The following is a 25,502-nucleotide window of genomic DNA, read 5'->3' on the forward strand; positions in this document are numbered from 1 at the left end:
ACACAACAAAGAAACAATTTTCAGTAGTAGCAATTTATTTCAAATAACTCAAATCTAGTCTCAATTAGACACACTATAAGGTAGTAACAAAATTGCTAGGCTGCTCATTTTCTAATAGCGAGGTCTCCGCAAGCATTGTGGCGTATTAGCAATCTGCGGACATTCACAGCGAGGCATGCAAGGAGAATTATCATTCTTTCTCAAAAACCCAGGCTTGCAAACACATCCTGGCACGCACGGCTCATACGCGCAGTCAAATGCTACTACTGTAGTAATGCATGTTTCAGGCGGGCAGGTTCTTTTGCAGTCTGTGTATTGTTCGTTGATTGCAGTACATGTCGGTCTCGGAGCTGGAAAATAGAACAGGTTTAGCTGTTTAACTAGTATACAACGAAAGCTTTAGAAAATGTAACAATTCTCAAAGCGCTCTATAAAATGTAAACGTAGTGTATCGTTTTGTGTATTTTTTTTCTACGTAGGTATAGTTGCTCCTGTTTTGACTAATGGCATATGATAACTAGCTTAACGCTATAACCATGAAATAGTTATACATATTATCTTTTCGGACAGTAGATACCTACCTACAGTACCTACGCACAAGCCTACTGAGGCTAAAGGTGGGTACTGACCAACGTTACGAGGTGTAATGTAACGTGTTACACAGCGAGCATTTGTGCAGTCAGTACGTAGAAACAAGGCGCTCGCAGCGAGCAACGAACCGCTCGTTGCTCGCTGCGAGTGCTCCACCCGGCTGTCGGTTTTTTGGCGAACCCTTTGTGTGTTACGCGGTTCAGTCAGTACGCTCTTGCAAGTAGTCACGAGCGCACACGCGTCGCGAATCATCAAACGTCGTTCATCTATATTTTAAAAAATGGAGTGGGACAAAGAAAAAACTTTGTTTTTTATAGAAAAATACAGAGATGAGGAAGTGTTGTGGAATGTAGCTCATCCAGAGCATTATAACAAACTCTCTCTTATACTGTCCAGTAATCATTTGGTTTTTTAAAATTGCTATCAATGACAAACCACCACATACGCCTCTGTTTTTAAATAAGTTTGATGTCCAGTAACGTTTTTTCTTCTTCTTAATTTGGATAAAACAATAATTAAGTAGAATCAAAGATACCAACGCGGCCTCGCTGTCGGCCATCTTGAGTGAACTGGCGGCGAATATGGAGCACAGAGTTTTGACGAGCATGTTACGCCGATTTTAGAACACAGTGTAACGTGCTCGATGCGTACACGCTCGATGCGAATGTTACATTACACCTCGTAACGTTGGTCAGTACCCACCCTTATATGTGGGAAGTTTGTGTAAAGGTGTAGTTAGCATTAAAACTACTGTATTGTTGCGATAATGTTTATATTTTTATTCTAAACGGGCAAGTTTAAATTCTCAATTACAATTAATATAGACCACTTCTACAGGCTGGCGTGTTCCTCAATTCTAAACATTCGCACGCTGGTATACAGTGCGAATTTGCAGATTGTCTCAAAAAGCCGGGTTTGCAAGCGCAACCAGGGCGACATGGCGGTGCAGTTCTACAATCGTATCTTGAAATAACTGAAATGCACGTTTCGGGAGGACAGGTTCTTCTGCAAGAGGTGTACTCTTCGTTTGGTCCTTTACAGATTGGCGTGGCTGCTGAAATATGTTTCAAATATTATAATTAATTACTACTACAAGTAGGGGAAATATTAAAAACTAGCTGACCCGCACAACTTCGCTTGCGTCACATAAGAGAGAATGGGTAAATTTTTTCCCCGTTTTTGTAGCATTTTTTACTTGTACTCTGCTCCTTTTGGTCGTAGCGTAATGATATATAGCTTATAACCTTCCTCGATAAATGGGCTATCTAACACTGAAAGAATTTTTCAAATCGGACCAGTAGTTTCTGAGATTAGCGCGTTCAAACAAACAAACAAACAAACAAACTCTTCAGCTTTATAATATTAGTATAGATTCAATAGTTAATAGAAGATATAGGTAGGTACCTACAGTATTGTATTCAACTATTATGTATTGTGTATCTTACCTGGGAAAGCCCCGTACAAACGAATACTTAAATTGCCAACAGCAAAAATTTGATTACAATCGAGATTTATTTCTAAAAATTTCTAGATTCCGATGACTGCCTCTGTGGCGTAGTTGTTATTGCAACCGACTGCTGTATATGAGATCTCTGGTTCAATTCTCGGGTCAAGTATTGGTCTTTTTTCTATTTTTATTGGAATAGGTGTTTTCCATAATAACGTAGGTAATTTCGGAGTTTGGTACCTAACATGCTCGATATAATGAGACCTTACTTTTGAGCATTTAATAATAAGACAAAATACGTACGGCATTTCTCCACTGGCACACAATTTCTTTTGCTGTCTCTGGCGTAGCCATCGTCACAGTAGCATCCACGATTGCAGTCAATATTTATTATGGGACAGTTAGTTCTGTTCTGCTTGTGCCATGTCGAGCATTCGTTATCGCAAGCACTATCACATGCATAAAATTCATTATTTCCGGGACATAAATCTGAAAGAACAAAATATTAAGTAATGATTTGGCGCTGGTAACAGCTTTTAAGCTTTTATATGAAAGTTTTGCAGTGGTAGCAGGTTTTCGTCATAAGAACTCACCGCATTGTTCGTTAGTTATACAATCTCCCAAGAAATTTCTGTAAAATCCTTCTTTACAAACGCATTTATGTTGACAACGTTCGCAGGTTTGTAGGCAGCTAAACTGAATTCCGCGATTTCTGCAAGTTCTTTCAGGTGGACAGGTAGGCACACATCTTACTTCTTGGTTAGCACCACAACGTAGCGGAACAGCATCTGCAAGAAAATTCTAGATAGGTATTTATTAATTCTTTAAAACGCTTTTTAAACTCAAAAGACTTATAGGCTACATTTCTTTAATTCTGGCTGTTGGGCTACTCTGTTATGTCATCTGTATTTTATACCGAATTATACCAGTCAGTGTCAGCTGTCATTGTTGTCAAAAAATGTAAACACTACCCGGTTTTGTATTTTCGTACTAAAATCTATTATAAATAGAAGAAATTGCTTTCTTTTTAAATGAATTGACGATTAACACTACGACTGATTTATATCGAAGCAGCTATTGAAGCACAATAAGTTCTAACTAGTGTGGAAGTATCAAGCAATGATGTTGGCAAGACACCTATGTTTACATAGAATTAGCCACAAATATTGTCCTGTATCTCTCTGCTTAGCAATAAACAGACAAATTACTGTTCATAGGACATTAACTACTATTCCTAAATGTTTTCCAAAACATGGAGACATAACCTACAAAAGTTCTACATATTTAGCAAAATATTTACATGATACGAGTCAAAAAGTAAAACTAGACGTGCAGGAATCTAATACTAATACTTTTACGTATAGGACACATACTTGCGGTGAACTACGGCCCGAAAATGAAGGTGAAAAAGTTGTATTATGTGGATGGGTGCAGTTTTCACGTCTATCCAAATTTCTATTACTCCGAGATGCTTATGGGTTAACGCAATGTGTCGTAAGCAATGACACAACAAACCTGTCTGAAGTCCCTTTAGAGACCATAGTCAAAATAGAAGGGACTGTAGCCCTAAGACCCAAAGATATGATTAATCCTAAAATGTCTACTGGTGAAATAGAAGTGGTCATAAATAAGCTAGAAGTCTTAAATACAGTAGATAAGCTACCTTTTAATCTAAGAGACTATCAAAAACCAAAGGAGCAGTTACGATTGCAGCACAGATACATTGATTTACGATTTCCAGAAATGCAAAACAATTTGAGAGTACGCTCAAATATGCTCCATAACATGAGACGATTTCTTATTGAACAACATGGTTTTGTAGAAGTGGAGACACCTACGTTATTTTGTCGCACTCCCGGTGGTGCTAGGGAGTTTGTAGTCCCTACACATCATACTGGACTGTTTTACTCGTTAGTTCAGAGTCCACAGCAGTTCAAACAAATGCTGATGTCAGGAGGCATTGATCGGTACTTTCAAGTTGCTAGATGTTACCGTGATGAGACTACAAGGCCGGATAGACAGCCAGAGTTTACACAGCTTGATATAGAACTCTCATTTACAAACTTGGATGGTGTTCTATCTATGATTGAACAGTTACTCTACGACACATTTGTTAAACCTCTTCCCAGGCCACCTTTTAAAAGGATTACTTATAAAGAAGCTATAGAAAACTATGGCTCTGACAAACCTAATTTAACATTTGGATTAAAGTTCGTAAATTTAAGGCATTTATTCCCTGAAAAGTCAAACGATAGTAACTTTGGAGCTTATGGTTTACCATACACAAGCGAATTAGGTAAACTAACAGCCAAATATAAGGAGAGAATACGAGAATATGCCAAAAAGTATAACTGTAAAGTTGTATTAAATGAAAATATATCTAAGGAACTTGGTATGGAGATTAATGAGAAAATCAAGAATAGTATTGATGAAAACAATTCAGTGATAGTTGCTTTAGGTGACTCTGAAAATGCTGCCCAATGTTTAGGAGAAATAAGATTAATGATTGCTCAATTATTGCAATCAAATAATCTACTGACGGTGAAAACTGATATTGAACCATTATGGGTGGTTGATTTCCCCTTGTTTGTGAAGGGAGAAGCTGGATTAGAGACTTGTCATCACCCATTCACTGCACCACACCCTGAAGATGTGCATCTATTAGACACAGACCCTTTGAAAGTAAGATCATTAGCTTACGACATAGTCATGAATGGCAATGAAATTGGTGGTGGATCAGTACGAATTCACAATGCTGATCTTCAAGTCAAAATAATGAAGATTTTAAATATTGATCCGGGAAAGATGGGTCATTTTCTGAACGCATTGAAGTGTGGGTGCCCTCCTCATGCTGGGATTGCTTTAGGAATGGATAGATTGGTAACTTTGGCATGTGATGCAGAGTCTATAAGGGAAGTTATTGCGTTTCCTAAGTCCCATGATGGAAGAGACCCATTGTCTGGCGCTCCAAACACCATAAGTGATGATGACAAAAAGTATTATCATATTTCAACTGTTGAGAGATTTTAGTATTAAGAATATTGTTTAATGTATATTTTGTTATTAAACTAATTTTTATTTACTTCATTGTTTTTATTCAATAACGTTTGTTTTCTATTATTCTATTCTATGTGTAAACCTTCATAAGAGACTTGGTAAGAAGTTTATAATCAAGTTAGAAATTTTGTCAGATGCATTGTACAAAAATAGGTACCTTTTGTACTTATGACATAGTTCTGTGTTAGAATTCCAGTCAGTCTCTGGCAATTATTTGAAAAATTTTCAGGTCTTTATTCCGATATTTCAATTATTTTGAAAATAAAAACTTCAGATATAGAGTTGCCTGACTAGTCTCAGGAACAACATTCTTGTCTAAGATAAGGCATAGTTTATATGATTTTAATTAAAAACAGAGTACCTAGTATCAAATAATTATTTAAAAGAATTTCGCTATATCTACCGTTACCGACGCAGTACACCACACAGAAGGAAAATAACACAAAAAACGTTTTCAACATTCTGATAATGTAATTTGACTGTTTTTTAATTTCATCAAATTTGAACTTTTATACTGCGTTTAAGTCGTATCTCTTTATGTCTTAAGTTTCCTGTCGGGATAATTAAGATATCTTAAAAAATATTTAAAGTATATTCAAATTGAATTAATCGTTATACAGGTAACTAAAGCTTTTTATTTGTATTTTTTTTTCTTTTGAGGTGTAGATGTTTTTCCTACAATTTTAGATCTTGCGATCATTGAAGATACCTAATTATAGCGACATTTTTTTTTTGCCTGTTCAAAGAATTGAACTCTATACTTCTGCGCTGTAGTCGTACCGTTGTACCACTAAGGCAGGTGTGTATGTAATAACATTATTTCGAAAAGAGTACCTAGTAATACTTATTTTGTTAGAAACTAGAAAATTATGTACCTATTTCTATATTTACCTATACCTACCTACTTACGAGATTTACATAAAAGGTTCTAATCGTCGTACATTTTATTTTGTAAGTTAGTTACCTAAATTATTAATATTAATTGATCAATCTCATAAAAATTTACAAGAAAGTAGGTATCTACGGTAGCCCCTGTAAGCTTACCACTGTCGACAAAAGTTGTATGGAAACATTGACCAGTGCCCCTAGCGTATATTTTAAGAACTATTTTCTGATTTTAAATGTTTTATAGTACCTACTGATTGAAATATTTACAGCAGACACGTCTTTGTGATCGTATCAAGTAAAATCAGTATAACATGTAAGTTAAGCTATAAAGCGATTTGGCTGATGTTTTAACTTTTCGCAGCCTATCTGATGTCAATCCTCTTTGGGAATCTTATGTAGTAACTATGTAGGTACAGTCGAGTTCTATAATATGTGACCGTGTTGATGAATCAAAAATATAAAGGCAATGTTAAGTTTCATTTAAATCTAAACACAATACTTTGAGTCATTGTCTGTAGCAATATTATTGATATTATGTAGTGAGTAGTTACATAAGTATTTATGATGTGACAGAATGTAAACATTTTATTACAAGGCAAAGCTGTTTAGATTTTTATGAAACTTAGCATTGCCTTCATATTTTTGATTCATCAACACGGTCACATATTATAAAACTCGACTGTACCTGTATTCGAATATTTTGGAGGAAAATCCGGGCAGTGGCGGGGATGAGGGTTAACGGTACAGGAACAGGTGGGGTCGGGATTGTGCGATACTGCAGCTGTAAGGAAAGAGTTGGTAAGCAGATACTTACAGAAAAGCAACTATATGCGCCCTACGAAAATGGCAGGCGTAACGAATAATAAAATTAAGTACCTACGTAGTGAGTTAATATTTCGGACATTCGTTTATTGGTTTTTCTTTATACACAATGTCCGTTGAGTCATTCATGGGTGCATTGCACCTAGCAGTCGAGCATGTATTTTATCAATTGTATTGTAGGTATCAACTGTTATTGTCCCAGGCATTTAACATAATTACATAATGATTGTGTACACCAGCATGTATGTATTTGTACTGTAACAGTATTTGCACTGAAAATTGCATGAAACCATAGTTTTGAAGTTTATAGCGAACAGACAGGTCGACGCGATAAGAGACTTATAATAGTTAATTAGGTAGGTATGTAGAGATAAAGTAATCAAGAGGAGTATGGGGAAACCCCTGCACCAATTGAAGATACGTCATCATTAAAACACCAAAGATTTTAGGACGTCATAGAATTTGTTATAAAGTGATTTGTGCTTTTGCGTATGCGCACGGGGTGACTGTGTTGAAAATACTAAAAAACTGACCAAGTGCGTAACGGATTCATAGGCGAAGGGTTCCGTACCATCTATTATGAACCGAATAAAAATGTGTTTTATTTTTGTATGGGAACCCACTGTTGAAATTTATTGTAGGTATCTCAGTTGAATCAAGATTTTATTTAAATAAATCAAATTGCTTTTTAAATTATTAATTTAATTGTTTTTAGTATTTGTTGTTATGGCAACAGAAACACAATCTTCTCTAAAAACGAAAAACTGCCTGGTAGCAGATTTAAAAGGATATCTTATTAGTAAGGGTATCCCGTTTTTACCTCTTGGATACCGAACCTTAACAATATATTATGTACTAGGTACCTGCTTAAGTACTTTTCATAATGGATCACGATTTCAAATAATTACCCTTTTGCTTTATTTTAACTATAAATGATTATCTCTTATGACGTCAAGCAGCAATGTATGCATGTCATGATCACAAGTTCGATTCCCGGATCTGACAATAAGCGCCCTCTATGTTTTGCTTGAAACAAATCTGGAAGATAAAAAAAAATTTTGTAGTTTCTAGTCCTCTAGTGCCCTCTTTTGGAATATGGACTATTTTGTTTAATATAATTTTTTTGTTAGGATTCGTTTGTCACCCGTGAAAATATGAATGAAAAGGTTAGTAACTCTCCTATTTTAAATTTTCATTTGTATGTAATGCTAGTTTCAGTACCTACTTACCCAAAATTTTACCAAAACGTGAAGCATTCACGTGTTTCGATACAATACCGTTTTTATTTGTATAACTGAAATATTCGACGTCCAACTTTGCATATAATTAGCCATTAGCGGGCGAGAAACCCAAGCTATTATTGTTACGATGACGTATTGATACAAGTGTAAAACCTGTTATATAAAACTAAGTAGTAATAGTTCAAAAAACAGACGTTGTTGATACGCTATGGCGTTTAGAACTGTTATCCTTATCGCTCTAGCGGCCAGTGTTTTTGTTGTGACATGTGCTGGTAAGATTATTGCTATTTTTTATACTATAACTATTTTGATTGCCTCTGTGGCGCGGTCGGCAGTGCATGCAACTGCCGCGCAAGAGGTCTCGGGTTCGAATCCTGGGTGGGGCCAAGAAGTATTTTCTAAAAGTCAGTTAAAGAATACTTAGAGATTGCAAGGAGATAGGAAGTTAAGGTCGTAGACTTTCATGTCTCGGAGAGCTCTCGGTTTCGATAGCCATCTGGATAGACAGGTAGTAGGAAAAAAATATTTTGTGATCCAATAAATTTGATTAGTGCAATTTTTATTAGCAAGAAAGGATTGTTAGTTAAATTGGGACTGCAATAATGAAGTAGCCAGAGATTAATTACTAACTGAATTGTGTTCAAATTACTGATTTAAATATGTTATTTATATTTTTTACGTGCTTTTTTTGTAGCCGATGACCCAGAGGCGTCAACTTCTTCGTCAGCCAGTTCATCATCATCTGATGGCTCCTCTTCAGCTACGGCTACTTCCTCAGCTCAAAGCAAATCTAAACCAGGGAAGAAGAAATGTACCAGAGGTAAATTATCAATTCATTTCTCATTATAATTATAAAATACATAGAATAGTAGGAGTTGACGCGAATATGCATTTTTCCTTGGCTGACGTTTCAGGGCAAGTTAAATTGAACTGAACTTAAAGAAGTCAGTCAGGCTGAAACCAGGCTTTGGATCGTAAAGTTATCAAATTATTATTATACTATTTGTACTCAAGTTTGATTTCTTTTTGAGGAGATCTCCTTCTTTCAACGACTGTGAATAAATGGGTAAAAATTATAATGGAATTAGGAAATTTTCTGATATCTATATAATTGAATATTTTAAGATTAGCTGCATGTTGCATGCATGGCTTCAAAACTAAGCACTTTTTTGGACTATTAAAATTCTATTACGCTTTTATGATTCCCTTTAGGGATTATACATAATAATATATCTACTAGCTAGATATAAGTTATTTTTTTCTCTCTCTCTGTGATCTTTTCTCTTTACTTTTCGACAACGTCGGGTATTTACTTAACTCTTTCCGATTATGTCATTTTACTAAATACATTCATGCATAATGAATGCTATTAAAAAAATCTTCTGGTTTAAATATAGCTGGTCGCTATCATATTTTGTTTTAGTATAATCCGATTCGAAAACCGTATTTCTCCAAACGTCAGCCGATTAGTTGTTTTTTCTAATAAAAAAGATATAATACCGGTTTTGTTTTGTAGTGTCTGGTGGTTATCGCAAATGTATTGAAACGTGACGTAGCCATTAACTTGCACGGTATCATTTGTAATATAATTTTATAGTTTGGCACGGAACTATAATCAAAACATAATAAATTATTTTTTTATTGATAAACATGGAATATAATACTTGATGAATAATTTTTTTTAAGGGATTTTATGGCTCGGGGTTTTAAAGGTTCAATTCCTTTTGAAACAAGTAGTTAATGATTTTAAAAATATTTGTTTTTAGTTAAGTAAAGTAAAGTTTAAGTTAATAAAATTAAAGATAAAGAACACAAAATTTATTTTTATTTGGGGTCTTAAATAGTACGGGAAAACATGACTACGTGCACCACTAGAAAAACTACTGTTAGCATAAAAATAAAGATAATCTTCCTTTTTTTAACACGTTTTGAAAAACCACAATGACGTCGCAACTGTTTTGATTCAGGATTGAGGACGTCAAATACGTCATTGCCGTCAAAATAAATGATCTCGCATAAATAATTATTTTAGAAACTTAATCCGGTATTACCCGTAAACCAGCAATATTACGTGATCTACGAATAGGTAGGTACAGGTCGATTAATGGTTGCCAACTTTTATGTGACGAAATACAGTATATCGGATTTTAAAGGAAGTATATAAAGAGTATGGACTTAATAGAGATGTGATGAATTGCTCTACAGTTAACATTGTGCATTGAATTAAATCAAATGGTACATCAACTGTGGCATCTTAACTTTAACATGGTAAATTTACCTATGCATTTATTTAATTACAAATATGTTTAAGTTTAATGATAAAGCTACTAAACCAAGAGCTTCATTAAAAATACGAATTATGTCAAATTATACATTTACCAAATACAAGAGCTAAGTTAAGATTGCAGTTGACGGTACTCTATTAGTGTTATAGATCATATTGTACTATATACTCTATTTCAGAGTACCTACGGTTGGCAACCGGAGTTAGAATATAATAATTACAGTTATTATCATATTGAGGTTTTCAACTCGATGTAGGAAATATCATTATCAATCCACGTTGTTCGTGAGTCATAGTAATTACATGTGGCTTTGTAAAACGATTGCACGATCGTTTTATTGTGATGCGAATTCATCATTCTCATTGATAAGTAGATACTGTATTTATGCACATAATTATCACGTACTTCAGAGTTTTTTGACGTGTATGGTAGGTAGGTATATGAAGTATATCTACTGTTAGGAAAACCAATAACAACAACACTGTCTTTTCTTTTTTCTTTTTTAAAAAGACAACTCCCGCACTAAGAATTGCTCTTGTGTCGCGGGGACTCTTACAAACATACAACCAACGGACACAAAGTACAACCAGACCCGAAACAACTATTTGTGGATCGCACAAATAATTGTCCCGTGTGGGAATCGAACCCACGACCTCGCGACGCAATGGTAGCGGCGTGGTGACCTAATAAACCACTGCGCCACGGATGCAGTCAAGTCAACATTGTTAATAGCAAAACGCGAGTGTATTACTCTGTCTAAACCTTCGGGTATAACAGGCGTGATATTAGTTATGTTATGAAAATTGTTGAGTTCTTCAATTAATTATGCAACGGTTCCCTTATTAACATCATTGGATTTTTATTCAGAGATTAATTATTCAGTTTTCTTATTTTATCAGTACCTATATTATGAATAAATAAAGAATTTGTAAAGGATAATATATACCTATATATTTTTTTATACACGCGTAGAGTGATCAAATAAAAAGTTCACCTCTCTACATTTATCGTACTGATAAGTAAAATAATAATATGTTTTTTTCATGTGACGTGGATACGAAATTAAATAAATAATAAAAATCAGTCACGGTCCATTAATCACAAGTGTTCTCAGTTCTTGCAGACAGTTGTACAAACAATATTAATCAATTATTACGCACTAATAACTTATGTCTTTTTTTACTGAATTTAATTATTAAGTAGGTACTCAATATAAAAATTATTCACAACATTTATTAGTTTTGAAAATGTTGCCTTCGCCTTTCATAAATTCCTGGGAGCCCATACATATTAAGGTGAAATCCTCAATTTATGCTCAACTTCGGCACGTTAATCGATAGCTAAAGTCTTGCATAGTAACTTCAATTAAAGAGTTATTGCATGATTGTTACCGTTGATTATTTTGTAAGGTTAGTGTCCCCGCAATATTAAATTATTCCATCCCCTTAAATTTGAGGAACGTAGGACAAAAACAAACTTAGAAAAAAATAGTTTTGAGACTTTAGGTAGAGTTTTAGGTTTACCGTTGTTCGAATTAAATGTACCTACATATAATGATTATCAATTATCTGGTTACCAGTATACGCTCTGCTTAGTTTGGAATCTATATCCTCAGTCATCATTAGGTGGAATCCACAGCTAGTGATAGAGATTACTAAGCAGGTATGAGTTGTCATAAGGAAAATATAAAGATTTGCTCCACAAAGTAAAACTTATAAATCAGAATCACTTATAATACAGAATAATTCTTAACGCTTTAGTCTTTCTTCTACAGTGAAGAAATGTCCACGTAACGAAGAGTTCTCGTTCTGTACGAAGTCTATCGGTCGAGCTCAATATTGTTCCCAGAAGGGACAAGCTTTGAGCTACCAAGAAGATAATTACTCTTGTAAAGAAGGATGCGTGTGCAAAGAAGGGTATTTAAGAAATGATAAAGGGATTTGTGTAGCAGATAGAGAATGTAAGTAAAAGGCAATAACAACGTGTGTGTTTTTTTCGAAATTGTTAACACGTTTTACAAAAAGAAAAAAAAAACGGAGATCTTGTGTGCTTGTTTGTTAAGTGTGTTTTGATATTTGATATGTATTAAGAGTTATTAAATTTTAAGGGTGCTTTCGAAAAAATCTGTTGTTAAATTATATATTCTTGAATCAGTTATTTAAATGGTGGTGGAAAATGCTTTTTTTACCTCATGTTTCAGGATCTGCAAAGCTTTTTTATGTTTTTTTTATCAAAGACTGCTAAATATTATTACGTTCTAAAGGTGAAGGAAGCTTGCTTGACCATTTTTTCTATCGTACAAAAGAATCATTGAAACATGTCTCGAACAATAACTCTTTATTTACCTAATGGATTGACGACCCAAGTCATAGTCCCGCCGACGCATTTCGACGACAACTTTATTTCAAAGACAGTGTATTGTCTATATATCGCTAGCATGAAATAAAGATGTTTGAAATAAAGAGCTGCTGACATCAAGTCGTCGACATATGGGTCATGGGTCAGCCTTCTATGTACTCCTTTACACATACCTCTATGTTAATTAAGAATTATATTTTCCAGGTAAACCAAAATGCGGTGCAAACGAGCAACTAGACGAATGTCCCATAGACTGTCCTTCAGATTACTGTCCTACCAGTAACGAAGATACTCCAGCGTGCTTCAAATCTGATGATTATGAGTGTCCAGAACCAGTTTGCAAGTGCACCTTCAATCATCGACGAGCTGAAAACGGAACTTGTATACCGACTAAGGAGTGCCGTGAGTTGTCTTATTCTATATCGTTTGATAGACGGGAATTGGTGGTTTAAGTTAGTGTGCCCACTTAGTTGAGGGCAGTTTTGGTTCAACTATAGGCCTGAAAAGAGAACTGTATAAATATTTTAATAACAGTAATCGCTATATTATAGTATCCACTTTTTGGTGTTGAAAACTATTAGAATGTAAACATTAAGTATCATTGGAAAACCTTCAAACATCTTTAGTATCGAGTTTCTATACAATTTAATATATTAAAATTTACCAGTAAAATAGTTTACCTTAAAGCTTATAGCTAATATCTATAATTTACAGCCGCCTTCGATTGTAGCCAAAACCCTAACGAAGAATTCAACCCGTGCCCTTTTTACTGTCCCACTGACGACTGTTCCCAAGCGTCTCCGACTGGGGAATGTCCAAAATTGTTCGGACACTTGCCCGTACTGGAGTGCCAACCACAATGCAGGTGCATTAAGGGTTTCTGGAGAAAAGATGGAATTTGTGTGCCGTACGCAGAATGTCGTAAGTATTGTAAAGTTATTAACTTACATAAATTTAATTTACAGCTAGGTTACTTCCTACAACAGTTTTGTAAAACGGCGTAAGGCAATCTGTGTTTTCATTGTATTTATTTTTCTAAGGATTCCTGTATTGTATTTTGCAAAAAATGTTTAGTAGGTCGTTATTTTCTGCGTACCTTCACCCACTTTTCCATCGTTCTCATAGTTCACTTAAAATTAAGGCAGCAAGATTGGCAGATGATTAGGCGCAGAACCAACTGGTATGCATGCTCCAGACTCTAAAGGTACCAGAGGTTCTTGAATTTCACATATATGGAGAATTTCTTGGCAGAAAAACTCACAAAGGCTAACTCACAAAAAGGATTTTTAACTAATTAGGAATCTATATAAATTCTGGAGCTCAGAGCGTCCATGTACTAACAAAAAACCGTTCCGCAGCGAACATCTGTCCGAGCAACGAAGAATATGTTCCCTGTGTTCAAGGCGTATGCCGACCATTAAATTGTAGCCAAATAGGGGAAGAAATGTGTTGCCCCGACCCTGACTGTTTAGAGGAATGTGACCCAGGGTGTGTTTGTAAAGAAAACTATTATAGAAATGATGACGGAGATTGCGTTACTGAGGAAGAATGTGAACGTAAATACATATTAATTCGTATTTTGTTTTATGTCATATTTATTTTTCTTTTGTATATGGCCTTCGAAAAGGAGTTTTTTTTTATTCTAGATTTGTGTTTTGTTTTTATGTTTTGGTGTTTTGGATGCAAAATAACCGATTTCTGTTTGTTGCTTTGTCCATATGGTAAGTATATGGAAGTTAAGCTTCTAGTAATGGTGTCTGCTCTTTTGTTTTCTTTCTTTCTTCTGTATTACTGTGTTCGTGTGCTTTCGTGTTTGTTGTCATGTTTCTTCGTCTCTGACTGCTATGTTGTTGTTGTGTATAGCGGCGTAACTATAATCCCGGAGAGCTATTGCAAAATTAAAGATTGTGGTCTGGGCTGAGACGGATCTGTCAGGTCTAGGACTGCTTCTGGTGGCAATTGTTCAATTTTCCGACCTGTAGTTACACGATATCATTGTACATCTGAATCTCAATTTTATAACAGCGTTAACTATACTTCTCTCGTTCTAGAAAATATAAATGATTGTATAAAAATCTTTCACAGCTCCAAAATGCGGTGACAACGAGATCCTAGACGACTGTCCCGTAGATTGTCCAGCTGATTACTGTCCGAACTCTGCCGAAGACAATGAGAAATGTCCCAAACCAGATGTTTGTCCACCACCACAATGTAAATGTGCCTTCAATTATAGACGTGCTGAGAACGGCACTTGTATACCTACTGAACAATGTCGTAAGTATCCTTATGTGAGCCTAAAAGCTTCGGTCTTTTTCCCGTATCGTAGTGACTGTTTCCTGAAAATTTAAATCCCTTGTCACGTTTAGGGGTTAGTTAAGTAATGTTTTTATAGTAAAGTTCTTAGTAACTAAGCATTTATTATAATTGTGTTGATTATAATCACAGACCTCTGTTTAAAAAGCCATTTGATACGCGTCTTTTTCGGACGATTTTTTTATTTAGAACTTACATACCAATGATTCCTACTCACACTTAAAGAAAGCATGTTCGTGTATTTTAAAATCGTTTTGAGAGAGTCTCCTTTGAAACTATCCCTATAAAGACGGTCTCCTTAAGAATCACAAATCTGTGTTTTTTAATACAAATAATAGTACTTTCAATGCATGAAATTATTTTTCAGCACCATTTGACTGCAGCGCTAACCCCAATGAAGAGTACACTCCCTGCCCACCCATCTGTCCTAGTGATGACTGTAGTCTGCCAAGGTTGACTGGCAGATGTCCTTTCAGAATAGGCATCAGGTTGGAATGCAACCCTAAGTGCCAATGTAAAGAAGGTTTCGGTAGAGTAAACGGAGTTTGCACGGATTTCAATGAGTGTCGTAAGTATTTGGCTATTTTTCAGTTTATCTTGTTGTAATATTAAACAGTTTTTTTGACTAAGGTCTTATGTACTATGGTTTATTTACTGAAGATATAAATTAAAATTACTGTTTTTACATATTTTTTCGATTCCAAGTTCAGGTGAACATAGCCACGACATGATAGTATTGATAATTCGTATTTTTTTTTAATGTACATACAAAGTTAGTACCTAATTGTAAAACACCAATTAATTAACTGTATAATTAATTATTTTTTCCAGCCGATCTTTGCCCAGAGAACGAGCAATACTATTTCTGTACTGACGCACTGTGCCGAAATCAGAAATGTAATCAAAGGGGCCTGCCAGTGGGCTGTCCGTCTGTCGCCTATTGTACCAAAGGCTGCGTTTGCAAGGATGGCTTCTATAGGAATAGAAACGGAACCTGTGTAGCTGAAGACCAGTGTGAACGTAAATATCTTCATTTTATTTTGAATATTTTCATAGGATTATTTTTAGGTTGTGGGATTCGATTCCTGAAATACATATTTACATAGAACTAACAACGAAAGCTTTTTTTGTGATTTTAAAAGTCCATTTGCATATTGGTATATTCATACAAAAATTACGATTAAAATGATACTTGTCTTTGCTTGTAACTTGTACATATACCATTTACTTTGAAATTCTTACGTACCCAATTTGGTGACCGAACCTAAGACGCTCAGAACTGCAGCTCCATTACACGAATACCTACACTAGAGACTCCAAAATTATATTCACAAAACATTTTTTTAATATTACAGCGGACTATTGCCCAGACAACGAAGTGTACAGCAACTGCACAGAAGCGCTCTGTCGTGCACAAAATTGTACGAACAGATACGACCCGGTAGCCTGCCCGTCTGTGTCGTCTTGTACTCCGGGCTGCGTGTGTGAGCCCGGCTACTACAGAAACCAGTATGGAATCTGTATCTCTAATGAGATGTGTGATGGTAAATATAAATAAATAATAAATATTCTCCATACCATGTGTACTATAACTAATAATAACAATCCTTAATTGTAATTAATTCTCGATTGCCTCTGGGGCGCGGTTGGTAGTGTATGCGACTGCCGCGCAAGAGGTCTCGGGTTCGACTCCTGAGTCGGGCCAAAAAATATTTTCTGAGATTTTCTGTAAAAAAAATTCTCAGAGACGGCCCACAGCACGTAAAGCCGACGGTCCAGCGCCTGACCTCTCACTAGTAGTGTCGGTTTTCAGTCCTCAATAGAGAACGTACTTGTGTATTGTGCACACAATTGAAAACTTAAAGCGCTGCACCGTCGACCAGTTTCAATGAAACTACTACATTTTAATGTGCAATTTCGAAAAGCACATCTTACTATCAAAAATGTATGAGATGTTGAAAAGTTGACTATGTGAGGCAACTCTTTCTTAAGTTAGTCCTGACTTAGATCTGCGCTCATCCTAAAGATATCATCCAAATTTTTTAAAACACTTCTTTCTCCATAATCTCTGACTTTTTTAAAGGCTACAATATTTTTTCTATTACCTTTCAGGCGATGTCTGTTCATACAACGAGAAATATACCAATTGCACAGAAGCGGTATGTGAGCCGCAGAACTGTAAAGATAGAAACGCCCCCCCTGCTTGTCCGTCCGTCAGTTCCTGTTCCAGAGGATGTGTTTGTCAATCCGGCTTCTATAGAAACGAAGAAGGATTCTGTGTTACTGATGATGAGTGTAAAGGTAAATAACTTTTTCTTATTTATTACATCACCTGTACCGCAATTTTCTTCTCCTATAGGTTCAGCGCCTTTAGCGGGCGTCTTAGAAGCTATTTTTGCAGTATATTTTATATTATTATGTCAACTCTCGGTATTCTAACCTTTATTTTCAAATCGCGTTTAAAACCCGTAATATTAAAAAATTATGTGTGCAAGTAGCGGGAGTTTAAGATCGCTAATAACAAAAAACCGACAAAACTCTTAACAAAACAAAATTTGTTTTATTCTAAAAGCAATAACATGGCGTTATCTAAAAACCGACCTGTAATAGTTCCTTTTAAGTTCGTAATAAAAAATAAACAAATATAAATACGAATTACCTTAACATAACTGTATTTCTCTTTATTAATTATCAGTGAATTCAAATAACATAAACCAAAATTTACAAATCATTTTATATGTCCTATTATACCCGGGGCGGGGCGACCGGTTAAAAAAAAACAATCTTTAAAAATTTACTAAAATCTGGGGGCACGGAAGTGCCCCCGCAAGTCGAGCAAAAAAAAAGCGGCACGGCCGTAACATCCTTTTCTCGAAGCAATTCGGGCTATTTTTGACACCCCTATAATTTCGTTGTGGATAAAACAAGAAGCCTGGATTTTCAGCAACTAATCAGTCATTGTATAAACACGGTATATTTAAAATTTCAGTCAATTTGAACCAGTAGTTTAAGAATGACAACTTGTTAAAATTTTGAATTTTGTCACTCACTGATTCACTGACTCACTGACTCACCGATCATCAAAAGTCTAAGGTACTTCTAGCAGACTTAGAAGCTTAAAATTTAGAATACAAATAGGGTTTAGTGTCTTAATCATGGGAAAAATTTAATATTTTCTAATTTCGGTCCAGTTTTCTAAATACACCAACTGCAACAATAACTTTGTAATCCCATATAAATGTATAAGATTACAAGGTTACATTTGCAGTTAATGAATTATTATTAGTAGAAAATAAAATAAATAGGTGTAAATAGGTACCTACTATATGAGGCATAACGGGAGGGGGTAAAGGGTGGGTAAGGGTGTTTAGCCCATGAAACTGAACAACATTCCCATAAGAAAATATGTTGAATTATGAAAAAAAACGTCTTTCCATACAAATTGGACTTATGTTCGCTCTACAAAAAGAAGTGAGATGCCATCAAAAACATTCTGTAAAAACCTCAAGTCTCGCCGTAAAAAGTTGTGAGATCTATATAATACCAAGTCGATTAATCTATTTAGTCTCTACTTAAAGGACCTTCTGTCTTAAGTTATTACGTATGTTATTATCATGCCAATTTTACAAAAATGCCTTTAAAACAAATAGATCGACTTGGTCATCGCAAGAAAACACAAATTCACCATTATTAACATTTCAGGAGCATTAACTTCTTGTCGTGCTGTGTAGTGTGATACATACTAATAATCAAATCATGCGATGGCCAGGTCGGTCTATTTGTTTTAGAGGTATTTTTTTTAAATTGGCATGATAATAACATACGTAATCACTTAAGACAGAAGGTCCTTTAAGTAGAGACTAAATAGATTAATCGACTTGGTATTATATAGATCTCACAACTTTTTACGGCGAGACTTGAGGTTTTTACAGAATGTTTTTGATGGCATTCAACTTTTTCAACAAGTAAAACAACCAAAAATCTACAAATAATTTCACAATTTCACAGCTGAAGCTCTTTGTCCTAATCTGCATGAAGAGTACACATCATCTCGTGTTCCAAACTGTCCTCAACTCGGGACTTGCGCGTCCATCTTGACAACTTTCGATTGTCATCAGCCAGAAGTAACTACGTGTGTCTGCAAGTTCGGCTACCTTCGACTTAATGAAACATCACCATGTATACCGTCCTGTGAATGCCCAGAATTCGATGGCCATCCATCATGTCAATAATTTTGTAGAATAAAAATAAATAGCGTCACAAATCATACTTCTTTTTCATTTATTTTTCTATTATATTACATTGGGTTACAAAACAAAACATGATGGACTTATTTTCCCTAAAAACCTTGAATTACACAAAAGAATTTCTTGAAAATAATCGTTCATTTTCACAGCTGAAGCTCTATGTCCTAACCTGCATGAAGAGTACACATCATCTCTTATACCAAACTGTCCTGTACTCGGAACTTGCAAGTCCGTCTTTGCCATAATCGACTGTGATGAGCCAGAAGTAACGGCCTGCGTGTGCAAGCCCGGCTTCCTACGACTCAACGAAACATCACCCTGTGTATCGTCCTGTGAATGCCCAGAATTCGCTGGACATTCATCATGTCAATAATTTTGTTAAACAAAAATAAATAGCGCCACAAAAAATACTTATATTCTAGTTATTTTTCTATACCCAATACATTGAAAAAAAAAAACTTTTAATTATGTACTAATAATACATCCACATTTCTGTCTGCCGGGAACGTTACCAGAATGCTGCCGGCATTTTGCTACGCTGTATGGCATTTGTCCCAAGCAAATGCCAGTATTCTGGTCATCTTCTTTTTGTGTTTTTTTTAATCTATCTGCAAATTTGTATATATATAGAAGCTTAAGCATAGTTGAAATAATGTTGTAAATAAAAGATATTGTAAATATGCTTTTAGAGAAATAAATAAATAAAATTATAGACCTTTTTCTTTAAAAACCTCCGAATTTCAATTTCACTAACGAATTTCTATAAAACAATCCTTCATTTTCACAGCTGAAGAATTATGTCCTAACCCGCATGAAGAGTACACCTCATCTCGTATTCCCAACTGCCCTCTCCTGGGAACTTGTATGTCCATCGTGGCAAGGATCGCTTGTGATAAGCCAGAAGTATCAGCATGTGTGTGCAAGGGCGGCTACCTACGGCTTAATGAAACATCATCCTGTATAAAGTCCTGTGAATGCCCAGAATTGGCTGGCCAATCACTGTGTCAATAATTTGGTCAGTAAATTATTTTATGACTAATACTTCTTTTATTTCTGTTGTACCCGAGCCTCTTAGCCAGTTTCAAGTCTTTGAATAAGTATTGGTTAGTTTACCAAGTAGAATATTGACAGATTTCCTTATACATATTATGCTGTTACTTCAGCCAGCGAATAGAATATCACACTCTTATTCAAAATTTGTTAAACTGGCTCTGTATACTAAAAAAAATACTCTGAAAATAAATCTGAGACCTCACGCTCAGCAGCGGCATACTCTGCCGCCTGAATCATAAGAGTAGGTATATGTGCATTTTATTGTTGTCATCTGACTACAAAAAAGAATTTGAAATATGCCTACATTGCCTACAGAGTTTCCATTAGGGAAAACCCACCGACAATCATTATATTATTATTCAAACTTGCACAGGATAAGATTAAATCAAGTCTTTTTCGCTCGAACCAAATGCATCTAGGTACTAAAAGATCAGTAAGTTGACACACACCTTTATTTTTTTATTTATTAGTGTAAGTTGCATTTGTTTGGGACGAGTGTATTATGGTATTATGGTACTAGGTAGGTACCATAATACCGGGCACGTTACCCAATTCTAGATCCCAATTCCCAATGGCAGATGTGAAATAACATAAAACTTTTTCCTACTTGGCAATCGAATTGTAAAGGTAAAATTTATTGATTACCCTTTTTGTAATTTTTGTTTAAAAATACAGAATAATATACTATAGAATTTTCTATAATCAGCAGGGGTATACTACAATACTGAAACCTAAAAGTCAGTCGCATTGCAGTCGTAGGTTAGGTATCCTTTCGCACTAGTCACCGAATTTTCTGTCCGAAAACTTAGACCTGAATAGGTATCAAGTCAGTAAACTTCCCCACATAACAGCACAATATCTGGATCGGGACTTACCTATTTCTAAGACGATATATGAATCAGTAAGTATAAAATCAGAACCAGTATAAAATCTCGCGCGGTTGAACAACTCGGAACAAACACGTTCTAGCTTCAAGATGTATAAGTCGTTTTTTGTGTTGTTTGCCTGCTGTGTGGCGCTGAGTCTCGGAACAGGTAATGAAATATATTATAATATGTTTATTTGATTAATATTGGTAATGAATTCTTGACTTTGAAAAAAATTCTAATGTATATGTAACGAGATTTTTAATTGTTATCTTAGTATGTCCATTTTAACGGGTATTATAAGCAGAATAACGAGGTTTCAATTTTGATTTAATTGTCACGTATTTAAGCGAATTTAATTGTAAGATTACTTAGTAATGTGATAAGTAGATTTAGGGCCCTAATCGGACGTCCGTTAGTTGTTGATCTTGGTACTTGTTTATATTTTTTGTGTTTCTTTTTTTATTACTATACAGTATACGAACTAAATATCATCTTATTATACCTGTTTAGTCGCTTTAAAAGCGGTTTAAGAGTACTCGGTTTCACCAATGACCGAAAAAAGATACTTTGACTATTGTTTAGTTTGACTAATATCGAAAAATATGAGCTTTCAATTAAATATAAATAAGACACATTTTTTACACATGGTTACAAAGTGAGACGTGTAATTTTCAAAATAAGACATAAAACTATAGGTTGCAATTACGTAGTATTATCAACAAATACTTAAGTATATCTTCCCAAATCAAAACATCTCGTATAAACAAATCACATAACGTGTTGCTACAAGGAAAAACAGAATTATAATGATGCCGGTAATTCCTCTCACGAAGGCTTAGGGGCATTACATTCTATGACGTCACGCTTTATAAAAACATTAGTGTGCGTGTTTGTAAACAAAGCACGTCTTATTAATTTACTTGTTGATGACTTCTGATTGTAGAGTTCACTTTTAATTGCTTTTATCAATTTAACGTGTAATGCTAGGTCAAATGTTACTCTTTCTTGTATAGATAATATTTTATGAATATCACTACAATATAATAAAACACAATTCTATGCCGTGTATGTCTGTTTGTTTCCGATAAACTAACAAACTACTGAACAGATCTTCATACGATGCATTAATATAGTGTGACTCCTGATAAACGTTTTAACTGGTGTATTTTTTTATTAAGTTTTCACGTTAATTGGCACTTGTCTTTGTGCACTATTGGATCTGCCAAAAATGTGAGTGAAAATGAACCTCGCGTTAGAGTCACAATAATAAACCTTAAACAATTCTTAACTTACTTATTTATTACGTTTCCTGATAAACAAGCAATTGCAGATGACTTGCGGTGTAGCACCAATGAAGAAGTAAAGTGCGTGAACAGCTGTCCTCCAGAAAAGACATGTAGAAATCGTGATATTCAGTTCTCTTGCATCGCCGTTTACACTCCCTGTATAACGAAGTGTGTTTGTAAAGAAGGACATTACAGAAACTTCTTGGGAACTTGTATTACTGGTGAAGAGTGTGGTAAGTTTACAAGTTTTTTTTATTATTGAAATATTAGCTTAAATAGATGATACCTACTGTATAATAGATGCCATATAATGTCGTTTTGGACATACTAAATAACTTTTTTGTATTATTTCCTCCGGCTTTTCGACGGCGCTTGAAGCCGGTTCTTGTACTTAATTTTCTGCTTGATTCAATAAGGGAATGCTTATGTGCTTTCCACACTTGTGCATACCTTTTTATAGTTTCAGTTTTCTGATTAACACTTGGGCTTGTTTATTCAGCAAATAAAAAAAAGCCAAAGCATTTATTATTATGTTACTCTTTTATGCTACGACATTATTTTATAATTTCAACCTTCATCTTTTGCTAATAGTAATTTTTTTTCGTACCTACTTAACAAAACCTATATAACTATATTTTCAGACAAATGTTCGAAGCAAAACGAGTTCTTTTCTTGCGGCAGTGCTTGCGACAACGAGTGCTCTACAATTGGCAAACAGAACAGAACTAGCTGTCCTATCAAGAACATAGTGTGCAATAAGCAGTGCTACTGTGATGACGGGTATGCGCGGGACAGCCAAGGAAATTGCGTGCCAGTGGATAAGTGTTAGGAGGTTCGCTATTTTGTCTTTTCTTTTCTTAGTAGAATATATCAGCTTAGCCTTTCTTCCAAGCTATGTCGGCTTCCAGTCTCACCGGAGGCACCTGAAATACCAGTGTTTTATATGTATAAGATGGTCACCCATCCACAAATCAACCTCGGCAAGCGTGGCTTAACCTCAGAGATCGATCCGCGCGGCTGTTGTTAACTAAGCCACGAGCTTTTCTTAGTAGAAGAATACATGTGCCTGTTTTTTCTTTTATCTACTGGTAATTAAAAAATGAATTATTTACTGATTGTTCACGGGATGCCGGTGAATTTTTGAATCAAATTTCTATTTCCCCTTTGGAGGCTTCATGAATAGCAAGACCTATTTAAGATGCTTTTATTTGGGAAAATGTATGAATAATATCGAAAATTATTTGTTCCACAATCATTATTCACACGTAAAAGTAAATAAGGCAATTATGCATCGCTTTTTTTTCTAACTCGACATTTATATACATTTTCATACCATACATACACTCATTCACCAAAATTAACCGAAATAATTCATTTTCAGCTCAAACATGTAAAGGCGTAAACGAGGTATAGACAAATTGCACATGTACTGCACTTCGTCATGCACTATATTGAATCATAAACTTTAATATTCAGTCAAATATAGTTGCCTTCCCTTGAAGTATGTTTTCATAAATAAATAAAAATGTGTAATATTAAATTTCGTTTCAATTTTCCATCCTATTTTTGAGTATTATCTAGATCACCTATTGATATTACGTTAAAGTAAGTTTCTTTCTATTTTATTTTAACAAGAAGTGCATGTTTCAATACATTAATCACTTTTAAAATACCTATTTTGTATTACTGTACTGTATCTAGCTGTCATCAAATGCACTTTATGTTATTTCACATCACAATTTTTTAAAAGGTTTTTATGACCTAACCATCACTATAACCTTTGTTACGATTTTTCAGTTCATCCAATACTATCTGGGTCTGACTTACTCATTCAGCAAACTTAAATCCTTATGATTATTTCAGAAAACCCACCATCTCACCACTGCATGTCTGTCACATAACGTTGACAATCATAACTAATTGTTTCCTTTACATTGCAGAGTCAGTACCGTCGTGCCCCGGTGCCAACGAAGAATACACGACATGTAAACGCACCTGCCCTCCCGAAGTGTGTTCGTCAATTGTTTCAAGATACGACTGTTCTAAATCCCCGCCTTGTCAACCTGGGTGTGCCTGCAAGCCTGGGTTTTTGAGAGAAAATGCCAATTCACCTTGCCTGCCAATTTGCCAATGTTCTGTTATGAAGAATTCTCCTGATTGCCACAAAAATTGGAACTAAGTCAATGTTTTGCTTTTGAAAACTGTTTTTAAAATTAATTAAACTTATATTTAGTCGATGATAATGTCAAAGATGCTACATTAATTGATATAATTTGAATATGTACTGAAATAATAATATGAAATTAATATTCGGTAATTGCTGTTGCATGTAAATGATACACGTGTACTTAATGATTTTATGTTGACGTGGAAGTAACGTATAATTTTCTAACCTGAATAAATTCTATTGAAAATTATTTGGACTTTTATTTATTTTCACCCCCTTTACCTACCAATTGCTGAGTACCCTCAAGATAGTCTATCTTGAGGGTACTCCCACACTCCCAAAAGTATAGAAGTCAAATATTCTTACTAAGATACCAAGTTTTTCTTTCCAGATACAGCAAAAACTTGTCCAGGACCTAACGAAGAGTACACCTGCAAGCAACCTGTCCACCAGACCTCTGCTTAACTATTGCTGCGTTCTTTAAATGTGCCGCAGACCGACCATGTACGTCCGGCTGCTTCTGCAAGCCGGGCTTTTTGAGAGAAAAAGCCGACTCACCATGCATACCGACTTGTGAATGCCCACAATTGAAAAATGCTCCTGAGTGTAATAAGGGAAGATATTAAATATAGTTTCTACCACTGACTCAACAACCGACAAGCTATGGAATTTGTAGGTATGAAAATCTGATCAGCGCCCCTAGCGAGAATCGTGGAAACTAATTTTTAAGCACCTATATTTAAATGTCAAATTATCGATATTCGCTCGGTAATATCGAAGGACTAGAAAATCGTGCAATAGATTGTTACCATAATTATGCTGACTGCTTATTAAGTAGGTTGTGAAAAACCTTTAAAAGAAACTATTTTTAAAAATGA

At 35.0% G+C, this 25,502-nt stretch overlaps 4 protein-coding genes across 12 annotated transcripts; 3 read left to right on the plus strand and 1 right to left on the minus strand.

Moving 5' to 3' along the window:
* Positions 1-107: 107 nt before the first annotated feature.
* LOC142972827 (inducible metalloproteinase inhibitor protein-like) lies at positions 108-5,569 on the minus strand. Of its 2 annotated transcripts, XM_076114149.1 has the most exons (5): positions 5,499-5,569; positions 2,632-2,826; positions 2,342-2,527; positions 1,405-1,645; positions 235-350 (listed from the first exon to the last, which is right to left on the minus strand). In XM_076114149.1, the coding sequence occupies exons 1-4, from the start codon at positions 5,554-5,556 to the stop codon at positions 1,407-1,409; spliced, it is 678 nt and encodes a 225-aa protein (XP_075970264.1). In that variant the 5' UTR covers positions 5,557-5,569; the 3' UTR covers positions 235-350; positions 1,405-1,406. The 2 variants fall into 2 exon arrangements, with proteins under 2 accessions (XP_075970265.1, XP_075970264.1); XM_076114150.1 differs by lacking the exon at positions 1,405-1,645 and having other exon boundaries at positions 108-350.
* AspRS-m (aspartyl-tRNA synthetase, mitochondrial) lies at positions 2,983-5,114 on the plus strand. The gene has a single exon (XM_076114147.1). It carries the CDS (start codon positions 3,158-3,160, stop codon positions 5,066-5,068), a length of 1,911 nt encoding a protein of 636 aa, XP_075970262.1. The 5' UTR covers positions 2,983-3,157; the 3' UTR covers positions 5,069-5,114.
* A 2,648-nt stretch (positions 5,570-8,217) lies between the features above and the next one.
* LOC142972828 (zonadhesin-like) lies at positions 8,218-20,288 on the plus strand. Of its 5 annotated transcripts, none has more exons than XM_076114151.1 (12): positions 8,218-8,318; positions 8,741-8,866; positions 12,106-12,291; positions 12,894-13,091; positions 13,404-13,610; positions 14,048-14,245; positions 14,775-14,963; positions 15,370-15,570; positions 15,834-16,022; positions 16,358-16,546; positions 17,115-17,303; positions 20,037-20,288. In XM_076114151.1, the coding sequence occupies exons 1-12, from the start codon at positions 8,255-8,257 to the stop codon at positions 20,258-20,260; spliced, it is 2,160 nt and encodes a 719-aa protein (XP_075970266.1). In that variant the 5' UTR covers positions 8,218-8,254; the 3' UTR covers positions 20,261-20,288. The 5 variants fall into 5 exon arrangements, with proteins under 5 accessions (XP_075970266.1, XP_075970268.1, XP_075970267.1 ...); XM_076114153.1 differs by lacking the exon at positions 20,037-20,288 and adding an exon at positions 19,399-19,675; XM_076114152.1 differs by lacking the exon at positions 20,037-20,288 and adding an exon at positions 19,011-19,269.
* Positions 20,289-21,210: 922 nt separating this feature from the next.
* Positions 21,211-25,177, plus strand: LOC142972830 (serine protease inhibitor swm-1-like). 4 transcript variants are annotated; one of them, XM_076114160.1, is made up of 4 exons: positions 21,211-21,336; positions 22,493-22,690; positions 23,099-23,289; positions 25,016-25,177. In XM_076114160.1, the coding sequence occupies exons 1-3, from the start codon at positions 21,279-21,281 to the stop codon at positions 23,284-23,286; spliced, it is 444 nt and encodes a 147-aa protein (XP_075970275.1). In that variant the 5' UTR covers positions 21,211-21,278; the 3' UTR covers positions 23,287-23,289; positions 25,016-25,177. The 4 variants fall into 4 exon arrangements, with proteins under 4 accessions (XP_075970275.1, XP_075970273.1, XP_075970274.1 ...); XM_076114158.1 differs by lacking the exon at positions 25,016-25,177 and adding an exon at positions 24,398-24,535; XM_076114159.1 differs by lacking the exon at positions 25,016-25,177 and adding an exon at positions 23,839-24,385.
* The last annotated feature ends 325 nt before the right edge of the window (positions 25,178-25,502 follow it).

This window comes from Anticarsia gemmatalis, chromosome 5 (genome assembly GCF_050436995.1).
Source record: "Anticarsia gemmatalis isolate Benzon Research Colony breed Stoneville strain chromosome 5, ilAntGemm2 primary, whole genome shotgun sequence".
NCBI lineage: Eukaryota > Metazoa > Arthropoda > Insecta > Lepidoptera > Erebidae > Anticarsia > Anticarsia gemmatalis.

Bases quoted from the DNA above. Each gene is read 5' to 3' on its own strand.
- AspRS-m (XM_076114147.1), top strand. From the start codon at position 3,158: ATGATGTTGGCAAGACACCTATGTTTACATAGAATTAGCCACAAATAT.
- LOC142972828 (XM_076114151.1), top strand. From the start codon at position 8,255: ATGGCGTTTAGAACTGTTATCCTTATCGCTCTAGCGGCCAGTGTTTTT. The intron at 15,571-15,833 runs GTAAGTATTTGG...TATTTTTTCCAG, and splicing joins CACGGATTTCAATGAGTGTC to CCGATCTTTGCCCAGAGAAC. The intron at 16,023-16,357 runs GTAAATATCTTC...TTAATATTACAG, and splicing joins AGCTGAAGACCAGTGTGAAC to CGGACTATTGCCCAGACAAC.
- LOC142972830 (XM_076114160.1), top strand. From the start codon at position 21,279: ATGTATAAGTCGTTTTTTGTGTTGTTTGCCTGCTGTGTGGCGCTGAGT. The intron at 21,337-22,492 runs GTAATGAAATAT...CTGATAAACAAG, and splicing joins GGCGCTGAGTCTCGGAACAG to CAATTGCAGATGACTTGCGG. The intron at 22,691-23,098 runs GTAAGTTTACAA...CTATATTTTCAG, and splicing joins TATTACTGGTGAAGAGTGTG to ACAAATGTTCGAAGCAAAAC.
- LOC142972827 (XM_076114150.1), bottom strand. From the start codon at position 5,556: ATGTTGAAAACGTTTTTTGTGTTATTTTCCTTCTGTGTGGTGTACTGC. The intron at 2,528-2,631 runs GTGAGTTCTTAT...TTGTTCTTTCAG, and splicing joins TATAACTAACGAACAATGCG to ATTTATGTCCCGGAAATAAT. The intron at 351-2,341 runs GTACGTATTTTG...TCTATTTTCCAG, and splicing joins TGTGCCAGTGGAGAAATGCC to CTCCGAGACCGACATGTACT.